This window comes from Solanum lycopersicum, chromosome 3 (assembly GCF_036512215.1).
Source record: "Solanum lycopersicum chromosome 3, SLM_r2.1".
Taxonomy (NCBI): domain Eukaryota; kingdom Viridiplantae; phylum Streptophyta; class Magnoliopsida; order Solanales; family Solanaceae; genus Solanum; species Solanum lycopersicum.
The window spans coordinates 38,547,386-38,558,185 of NC_090802.1; the positions used below are offsets into that span (position 1 = coordinate 38,547,386).

General features: G+C 33.6%; 1 protein-coding gene across 2 annotated transcripts; it reads left to right on the forward strand.

The window, feature by feature from the left end:
* Nucleotides 1–738: 738 nt before the first annotated feature.
* LOC101251556 (uncharacterized) lies at nt 739–8,772 on the forward strand. 2 transcript variants are annotated; one of them, XM_004234798.5, is made up of 11 exons: nt 739–1,027; nt 2,858–2,991; nt 3,108–3,163; nt 3,278–3,601; nt 5,111–5,194; nt 5,520–5,996; nt 6,673–6,808; nt 6,902–7,193; nt 7,802–7,996; nt 8,174–8,296; nt 8,532–8,772. In XM_004234798.5, the coding sequence occupies exons 4-11, from the start codon at nt 3,358–3,360 to the stop codon at nt 8,652–8,654; spliced, it is 1,674 nt and encodes a 557-aa protein (XP_004234846.2). In that variant the 5' UTR covers nt 739–1,027; nt 2,858–2,991; nt 3,108–3,163; nt 3,278–3,357; the 3' UTR covers nt 8,655–8,772. The 2 variants fall into 2 exon arrangements, with proteins under 2 accessions (XP_004234846.2, XP_010317928.2); XM_010319626.4 differs by lacking the exons at nt 2,858–2,991; nt 3,108–3,163 and having other exon boundaries at nt 830–1,027.
* Nucleotides 8,773–10,800: the final 2,028 nt, after the last annotated feature.

Here is a 10,800-nt window from a genome sequence, read left to right on the forward strand (position 1 = left end):
AAATTTTAATTGCAATAAGTTGTTTTATTGTTAGACTAATCCTAAATATTTGCTCCATTTGGCTCCTCCTTTATAGCAAACACGTTCGATAGACTACTTGACTTTCAATTTGAGGAAATAATTATGGACAACTAAATCAATAGAGTACTTTATTTTCAATTTGAGTATTTTCTTAACCTACTAATAATTAATTATAATTAATAGTCTTAACATAAGTTTCAACACTAAGATATGACTATCACTTACTAAACAAAAAATAATTTATCATTGAATTACAAAACTTAATTTAAAAATAAAATAAAAATAATAGAGATAATGTTAGTTAGTTCGTATTTTGAGTAGTTAAGTGCCTCCTTATTATTTCAAATTTTACTCTAAATTAGTAAATGGATTGAGCGTTTTAGTTGTTTTAATTCTGTGTAAAAAAGAAAATGTATGACTAAGGTTATTTAAGTGGAGTGATATACTAATTTACATTAAAAAATTTGAAAACATAATATATAAGATAATTAATTTGTTTAATATTATCTGCGCAACGCACAGATATGTATACTAGTATATTTATATGGAGCAGGGCAACACAAACTACCTTTTAAGATTTGAGATATGCTTAAATAACATACTTTACACATGGACTTCAAATTTTGGATGGACCACATTTGGTGAATATAATAGAAAGGGGATAAGAGGTTGCATGCATGGATAAAAATTAAAATGGATGGAGTGGAAAGGAAATAAGCAAAGAGTCACACATGCAGCTAAAAGAACGTTCCGTTTTACTTCTTCCCTACATATTCTCATTCATTTCTCTCTCTATCTTTGTTAAAAAATCACTCCATCAAAATTCTTTTGATATTAAACAGGGGGAAAATATCCAAAATATAAATAGATTTGTTTTTAAAATAAACAGAGAAGATTTGGAACTCTGATCTCTCCCTCTCTTTCTGGTTTTTGTTTCTTCTTTCCCAAAGAGAGGGAGAAACCAAGCCAAGCTTCTTTCATCAATTATTCCTCTTCGCTTGTTAAGGTAATTACCATTTGTTCCCAAATGGATCGTTTTGAGTCCCCTTCATTGAAAAATTATATTATGTTTCATAGCTAAGAAAATATGTCCCATGCATATATAAATTGAAGCACCCTTAACTTCTAATGTTATGAATTAAAGATGACTCAAAAATTGCTTTAATTCTCAAATGTGGCATTTTAAGATTTTTCTTTTGTTATAATTGCTGGTTCCGCTCGAGTGTTGATATAATGGTTTGAATCATGAAACTGCATTTCTTATCCTACGGAATGTGTTGAAAATATAATAAAGTAAAATAAGTGTGCTCTCTTTAACAACTTAAAATTTTTAATGAGATAGTCACATGGGATTGATTCTCAAGTGTCATCCATTTCATTATTCTTGGTCACTAATAAGCAAGTCCTTGCGTGTGAAGGGGCGCATGTTGAGAATATTTTGATGTAAATAAAAGTGTGCTGTGTTGCAGTTTAAGCTTTAAGATGAAATAGTACAGTGAAATTTTTATCGGTATGTATTCATGTAGTTGAAACTCTTGCAAGTATTGTGTAACAGTTCACTAAAAGATTATATCAAATTTTTAGGCGACCACTTTATAAGTTGCCCGCCTCTCTAAGAGAAGAGCATGCTACACCTTTAGTTGATTCCTCTTCCAAAAGAAGAGAATGAAAATGAACCGCTTATGATAGTCGTGATTGATTCTAGTACCTTACCCAGTGAAATAAACTCTCTATACTGTTGCATTTTCTCTGGCTGCCACTCCGTTGTTCCATCATAGTAAAACCATTCGAGAAGAGCAATTGGGCTCATATTATATCTTTTCTTTCATACTTTTAGACGGAGTGCTTTATTTCAGTTCAGGTTTCCACAACAATTGCTTCTATCCACCACGCCTCGGTGAAAAATGTGTATTTATTGAGCTTTATTAGATATTAATTAATCAAGTCAACTGAAGGAAAATGTAGTATAGCTTTTAAGGCTTGTGCATTATAAAATCTACTTTTTGTTCTACTGCATTTGTTTTTCCTCTTTTCTTGTCGGAAGATTAGGGGAGCCTGGAATAACGCAAAAAACGCTTTAAAAATCTTTATCATCTTTCAATAATATTTTTATCTACCAGACCACTTCCCCCGATTCTTCTTTGTTGAGACATATTTCGTTGCCATAATGCTGCTCTGATCTCCACATTCTTATTTGATTTTGTGTTGAGTATGTACTTAACAAATTTGCAATATCTTTTTCTATTCTAACATAAAGTTTGTTTCATGATTTTGCTAGTTTGTGTGCATTTCATCAATAATTACTCACGAAATTCATTCTTAAGCAAAGGAAATAACAACTTATCTTGTCCCCTCTTTGATCATGCTTCCCTGCTTTGACATTTTAACTTTTGTCTCCAATTATTTTTTTTGTTTATTCTCATTTGCAAACACATTTATATTGTTTAAAGGTTTTACCTTAGTGTGATTCAAGTGTGTTCTCTTTGCAAAATTGTGTATTCACTTGATAAATATATTCTACTGTTTGAATAAAATTTTCATTACATGTACATAGTTCAAGTCAGAAAACAAAGAGCAATCTAACTTCTCTACTTTTATCATCGATCTTGAATATATTATTTAATAAGTAATGGTGTATCCTCTTTAATAGATAAAATTTTAAATGAAATGCTCGCACAATTCAACATGGAATCAGAACTCTTATTTCCGCTGCTACTTAACCTTAAATATGATCTGTTTCTATCCTATATTAATGAGTTACAATATGCTGTTGAAAAATTGGACATTGCTTAATCAGGACTAATTCAAGTTTACCTGCGTTAATGCAATTTCACAGGTCCTATTGGCATATGTGGTACAATTTTGGAAATTCAATTATCCTTCTTTTTCTATGTTCTCTCTTTTGATACTGGCCCAACCTTGCCATTGTTAGACTGTATAGTTAGTTCAAGATGTTAGTACTCATTTAAAGTAAGTGCTTGTATTTACATGTAATTAATGAAAAAAGTTTGAACTCATTATCCCTCCATTTAATTTGAATTGATTAATATACTCACAAAATTCTATTGGACGATGGCGGAATCAAGATTTTAGACCAGCAAGTCCTGTATATCGTTGTATCACTACTCTGTTGTGACTATAGGTATGGAATTTGTATAAATTCTTGTTTCGAAAGCTCTTGGTACATTTATAGGTCTAGATGAAGATGTCATAATAATGAGACATTAATTTCTATTTATTTTTGCTCAATTACCAGGTGTCTTTATTTCTTCTGTTCCACAATTGTAATTGGACTCTGGCATGGGACAGAACAAATTCGTAAGCTGAATCAGAATAATGGGTGCTTGTGTGTCGACTCCAGGCCATACAATCAAAGTAAATAAGAGACATCATCATCGTCACCGTCATAAAAAATTCCGTGGAAAGAATTTGATCTCTCTTGTAGAAGAAACCAAGAGAAGAAACAGTGATGTAGGACCACACATTACTGTTAGTGAGTTTGTTAGGAGATCTGAGGTTTCCAATTCCAAATACCATCTTACTCAGTTGCAGTGGCATCATACTCAAACAGATGCAACTGGTACGTCATTATTTTGATCATTGTCTATTGTATAAAGCCTGCGGCTGATGAAAATATACCTGATTAAAAGATATCAAGAATGTAAAAGGATATGTATTAGATAAGTGAGATAGAACAAGTGTGTTTAGTAACAAGGGAAATGTTTTCTTGAAAAGAAGTTGGTTTCTTAGTTTCCTAGCAAAAAAGTTTCCCAAATCATTTTGATCAATCAAACACACCCTGGGATCACAAAATGGGTTTGGGGAGGGTAGAGCGTACGCAAACCTTACCACCACCTCATGGAGATAGAGAGTTGTTTCCGAAAGACCCTCGGCTCAAGTGCATCAATTCCAAATAAGAAAAGCATAATGGTTAGTAAGAAACACAATATAAAGTCCACAGGAGAGAAACAATAACAACAAATTAGTGTGATAATCAAAATACAATAAATAACATAGGGTAAGGACTAATCCTATACCAGGTACTAAACCTTTGCAAGACAAAACTCTATCCCTACAACCCTTCCACCCTACTACATGACCTTCACTCATTCCTATCTAAAGTCATGTCCTCGGTAATAAGAAGGTGCGCCACGTCTTGTCTAATCATATCTCTTCAATACCTTTTCAACCTACCCCTACTCCTCTGTGTACCCCCTACAACCTAACTATTGCACTTCCTCACAGGGGTGTTGACACAGTTCCTCTACACATGCTCAAACCATCTTAATCTCGCTTCCCTCATCTTGCCCACCATAGAGGTCACTTCCACATTCTCCCAAATAACCTCATTCCTGATCTTGTAACTCCGAGTATACCATCCATTTGGACATCCTCATCTCCGTAACATGCATCTTTTGAACATGATATTTCTTGACTGGCCAACACTCTGCCCCATACAACAAGGATAGTCTATCCACCGATATGTAAAACTTACATTTAAGTTTAGGTGGTACTTCTTATCAAACAAGATTCCATAGGTAAGCCTCCAAATATTTCATTCACACCACCCAAAGTGATGCGAGACATCATCGTCGATGTTCCTACTACCTTTTATTTTAAAAATTAAATTGGGGTTAGGGGAAGGGGAAATGGGGAGGGGATTGCAATGAAGGGAATTGAACCCTCACCAACAAGGTGGAAGTTCAGGTAGGCAAGGACTTGAGCTACAAAGGTTCCCCGTCCCCACTACCTTGGATGACGGACCCAAGATATTTGAAACTCTCTCTCTTGGGAATAGTCTGTATGGCAAGCCTCACTTCCTCGACGGCTTCATCCATCGAAACACTGAGTAAAATTCCAAATATTCAGTCTTGGTCCTGCTCAAAAATGAGTTTTTCCATGTGATTCTAAAAAAATAAAAATAAACCTACGTGAAGAATATTTTCAGATTCTATTTTGTTGAGAGAAGAATGTCAAAAGAGTATATTCAGCTGTCATCTTTACTGTATGATGCAGATTATGTTAATATTGACTGTCTTATTCCAAAACAAAATGTTTGAAAGTGAATAGAAAATTTACATGCTTGCAGTTCTTGGCCAAGAAGAAGCTTGGTTTGATACATGCAGCAATGTTGACTCTGACTCAGATGATGACTTCAGTAGCGTTTATGGAGGTAATGCACATCTTCTTTTTTTTTTACCATCAGATTATGTTAATATTGACTGCCAAACAGATCCTCATAATGACATTAATATTCTATTAGCTAATTAGCTGCTAGAGTGATCCCTTCTTCCAACATAATAGACACCACGTCTAAATTTCTCTTTGGTTATTTATACTCTTTAACTTTTGTAGATCTATTTTTTCTGTTGTTTTTACCCACATTTGACATCAATATTCTATTAGCTAATTAGCTGCTAGAGTGATCCCTTCTTCCAACATAATAGACACCACGTCTAAATTTCTCTTTGCTTATTTATACTCTTTAACTTTTGTAGATCTATTCCCAAGAACTGGACAGGTTCTTCAATATGAAACTTCATCATGCTTTATGGATAACAACCTTAAATACAAGGAGTACCACGAAAGATATCTCAAGATAGATGGCAGTAGATCAGATAAGTTTTTGCTCAAAGATGGAGTTAACAGTCCGAAAGGACTTGCACTTATAGGTGGTCAGGGTTATGAAGTTCCGTCCCTTGGGAAGCATGAAGTCCTTGGTGCCCAAAGGAAGAGATATTTGGATCGTGCATATGGAAGTTTTAATAGTGTTAAGGAGGATAAACTTGGTATGCTGGAGAAAACTCAAGAGAATGTTCTTAAGACTGTCCAACCGAAGCTGGTTACTTCCTTGAGTTTTAATGAACAGATCATTAGTGCATCGAAATCAGGCCAAGTTTCTAAAGTAAAGCAATCAACTATAAGGCTTTCTCTAAAGAGAACATCTGTGGATGGAAAAAAAGACGATAAATATTGTAAGTACCTCGCCACTTATCATTTCGATATCATTCTTTCATCTCAAATTTAGCTAAAAGGCAAAAATCATTATATGCATTTTTTTTTCATGAAATCTCAGTGTTTTCCATATTCTTTATGAATCTAATTGGTAATCTTATTCTTATTGTGATCATGATATGATGATGACTTTGTAATTAATTTTTTTGTTGTTACAAAATGTGGTATCCAAATCACAGGTGTAAATCAAGAATATTTCCTTCTATTAATTTTGATATATTCCCTTCAATAGAATCCTTGTAATTGTATAGGTACCTTCAATATTCATGAGTAGAGATACTACTTCTTCCATTAGATTACACGGTAGCAGTAAGTTTCTTCCCACTTTGGCTCCATGCTATATTGTTCACACTATAATTTGGCATAGGCGTGAGGGGGATTTTGAGTGGGTTGGAGTCTCACATAGGTTTGGGAATGGAACGGACTTGGACGATCCTTGGGGTTTAGTAAGACTGAAGTATATGTTTAGGCTTATTCTAGAATGTAAAAATATAGGAGAGCAAGCATATTGTTGAGGGACAAATGTTTAAGTCGTAATCTCACCTAAGAACACATAACTATGTTTTGAACCATGTCTTTAAAGAATGGAGAATCGTGGACCAATTAGGTTTAAATCCTGGATCCATCCCATTGTAGGTGCATCAAAAAAATATCTTTTTCGTCCAAGAGCTGGGCTGCAAATTCCTTGTTGCACAGAAGAAAAGTTTAGTGCAAGAAGTTGGTCAAAGATTGATCCCTCAAACTTTAAGCTACGTAGCGATAGTTATTTCAGGTATACTCCTAAGTTGAATCCTTTTTAAGTGTGACAATATACCTTGTAAATGATAATTTATTACCCATACATTTCCTTGATTAAATCTTGCAGTGACAAAAGAAAATCTCCTGCTCCAAGCGTTTCTCCTTATATTCCTATTGGGGTTGATTTATTTGTGTGTCCTAAGAAGATAAATCACATTGCACAACACCTTGTGCTTCCCTCTGCAAAAGGAGATGGAAAATTTCCTCCATTACTAATTGTCAATATTCAGTTGCCTACTTATCCCGCTCCAATGTTCGTTGGTGATGGTGATGGAGAAGGCTTGAGCCTTGTCATATATTTCAAAATTTCTGAAACTTTTGACAAAGACGTTTCTCCCCAGTTTCAGGACAGCATCAAGGTACTTTCATGTCTAAAAAAATTCCCTGGTGTCTTACTTGAAAGATATGATAATGAATATGTGCCAAACTTACAAGATACACTTCACTCTTTGCATGGAACAATTTTATAGCTCACAGAACATGGCTTCTCCATTTTTACCGGTGGGTAGGTAGCAGTTGGTATGAGTCTTTTGCTTCCGTGGTTCCTCTCTTTTTCAAGAATATGATATTTCTCAATGTCATTACTGGGAAGATATGGTAAAAATGTCTAATTCTTTCTTTAACTAATTAGAAAGAAGCTTGTTTTACATTTCATTAGATCTCTTAAGTTGTTGGTATTACATGAAATAGATTCTTTTATGATCAAGAGGTGAATCGAGAAATTGAAATTTGATGCTTCAACTTTTAGGCTCTTAGTACATTATGGGGTTCAACATTTAACATTTTTGTGGACATATCAATTATTTTGCTCTTATGCATCTACATTTCTTGTAGAAATGTTGGTTCGGTTTAACGTAGTGATATAATTCTTCATCCGTCTCTTTCCATGAAAGTGGTAGTAGGGATCGGAGAACTTTCAACATGACTTCTTTGATAATAAATTTTCATTTCAATATTCGTACGACAGAGATTAGTTGAGGATGATATGGAAAAGGTTAAAGGATTTGCAAGAGAATCGTCTGTTCCTTTTAGAGAGAGGTTGAAGATTATGGTTGGAGTGGTTAATCCAGATGAGATTGTTTCAAATGCTACTGAAAGTAAGCTTTTGAATGCTTACAATGAGAAGCCAGTGCTTTCGCGCCCTCAACACAGCTTTTATCAGGTAGATACTCTATCCTTCTGAGTATAGAGTATAATAGTTTAATTTAATTGATAGTCTAAAAGTCTTTACAATCCAGATCATATAACTTAAATCCTTTATTTATCTTGACTTTAGCAATATTTTTACGTTATCGAACATGAACATCAAGTCTATCTTTCCTTTTTCTGTTAATTGCAGGGACCAAATTACTTTGAGGTTGATATCGACATTCATCGCTTCAGCTACATTGCAAGAAAGGGATTAGATTCTTTTAGAGAGCGTTTAGGATTCGGGATACTGGATCTTGGTCTAACAATTCAGGTTTCCCTTTTTTTTACTTGTTATATATCAGCAAGAATTGAATATATTAGGATTGAGAGAGTTAGCTTTGATTTAGGCTTGTCAAGATGATATATTATTGATTGCATCAACAGTACAACTTTTATTTTTTTAACATTATCAGTGTAGATTACTTAATACTTGTCACATTATGATTCAATAATGTATATTTTATCGGTTAGTGCATGAAACTTAAATTCATCGATAAATAATGCAGGCGCAAAAGCCAGAGGAATTACCGGAGAAAGTGCTTGGATGTGTGAGATTGAACAAAATTAATTTTGTTGATAATGACAAAATACCAACACTTATGTGTGCTGAAGATTCGTTTTCAGATTGATATTACTACTTTCACCTGCATTTGGAGTGGAGTCGTCTTAAAATAGTCCCCCTTGTAATTAAGAAATTCCAGTTTTCTATAAAACATATTTTATAAGAGCCCACAAATATTTTTTGTTCTTTCTGATGACAAACTACTATCATTTTAATATGACAATTTGGTAACTTCCAAAAAAATTTGCTGATGAGATTCAATACATAACTATTTTTGAGAGCCCCTCATTTGTATTTTCATTTTTTGTGAACGCGTTGTATTGGGTAAAACTTGTCTGTCACATGTGGCGTGAAGCAAAACAGGTGTAGATTGATAGCACAAGGAAAATTGGATCCTCGGGGAATACACCCTTGAGATAGAGGGAAGAAATACAGCAGACAAATGGAAGGAAGTGCACCCTAGTGATGTTGATAAAAGGACAAACGAGATAAAATTAAAAAGGGTTTGGTGAGTGGAAGAGCCCGTACACATTATTAATAACATCACCACGCGACCCTCTATCATTGGTTTTAGTAATTTAGGGTTCAAGAGGAGCATTATTATTGGCTAAAGCCACTAATGATATCACAATATTCAGAACTGGTTTTATAGTGACAAGGTGAACCAGGTTCACCAACTTGAAGGAAGGAAAAGAGAAACTGCACGAATAGGAACACCTTATAAAAGGAAGAAGAATTATAATAAGGAAAGAATGTGATGAGTGGAAAATTGCTTTCCTTGTAGGACTGAACTAGGGTTTCACACATTCCTATTAAACGATAATTGAGACATGAGAAAACTAGCTTTTGTTATCATAAAACGAGATGGTTCTTCAGCAATAGCAAGTGACAACACAAAAAAGAGAAAAACTCCAAAAGAAAGAATGACTAGAGTTAAGTTTTCTTTCTAAAGCTAAGTTGTGTTAGTTGTTTAATGATAATTGTTCTAAACATGAAAGTGTGAGGTTTTATTAATAAGAAATGAGTTTGACTTCTTGGAGAGTAGCAACAACAATTATAGATACGGGTGTCAAATATGAGTCCAACTATAGGTAACCCGCCTATAATTTTAGGATTGTGCTCAAGATAATTTAAATTGGGTTCAATCTTAACTCGTTCAAGCCTTAACCCATTTTAAGAGAATATACACTTGAGCCCAATTTAATCTCCAATTTCAACCAATTTTAAGACTGTTTATTTGCATTGATGTAATGTATGTTCCTATATTGAAGGTATGGATTACTATCTATTTTATTTTTTTAGGTTTTATATATTCATTTGCAACTTCTTTGTAAAAATTATCTTAAGTTAAAATTTCAAAATGTGGTTACAAACTTACAATAACAATATACTTAAGTTATTGAGATTAACCGGGTCAAATTAGGTGGATCAAGACCTAATCCAATTTCTATTTCAACCTATTCTAATATTTTCAATTCAAACCTAATCTGCACATTTAATACCTCATTAGTTAATAGTTAGAGTTAGGTACTAGAGTTAGTCCCTTTGATTATTGAGTTGTAATATAAAGTTTCTCTTTCAAGTTGGCGGAGGTTGCTGAAAACCTACAAACTTTAGCTCTGTTTTTCTTCCTTTTAAAAAAAGAGGTTTTCCATGATAAATCGTTGTTTCAATTCTGTTGCATTATTATCTATGCTAATACAACAAGAACGTGGTTCTTGTTTTGAAAAACTTGTTAAGGTTTCTTTAATTGGTATATGTGTAGATATTTTCACTTAGGAGGTTCATACCTTTAAAAGGATCAATGATTGCACCACTTACTACATAGGAAGGAGCGTCACATACAAGACCCGTACTATTCAATAGAAAATATTATTGATGATGGAAGAACAATATAGTGGATCATCTTATATGAGAAAAATTAGACTTGGGCATTTATTCTAGATGGTCTTACCATTCCTATGAAAAATGGAACAACTTAAGTGCCAAAGGATAGAAAGGAACGTAATGCTGCTGCCAAACTTGCAATTCAGAATAATGCAAAAGTAAAAAAGATCTTGACATACGAATAGATCCAGATGAGTATATTAGAATTTTAGCATATCGGATCCACAAGTTAAATCGGAAACATTAAAAATGGTCAGGAAGAATCAAATCAGGTCAAGAAATCCAAATTTACTAATCTAAATGGTAGTATAAGATGTTTAGAAAGA

What these genes read in the sequence shown, in the direction of transcription:
- LOC101251556 (XM_004234798.5), top strand. Translation starts at nt 3,358, where the DNA reads ATGGGTGCTTGTGTGTCGACTCCAGGCCATACAATCAAAGTAAATAAG. An exon ending in AGTTTCAGGACAGCATCAAG is followed by an intron (nt 7,194 to 7,801) that starts GTACTTTCATGT and finishes TTCGTACGACAG; the next exon opens with AGATTAGTTGAGGATGATAT. An exon ending in ATCTTGGTCTAACAATTCAG is followed by an intron (nt 8,297 to 8,531) that starts GTTTCCCTTTTT and finishes TAAATAATGCAG; the next exon opens with GCGCAAAAGCCAGAGGAATT.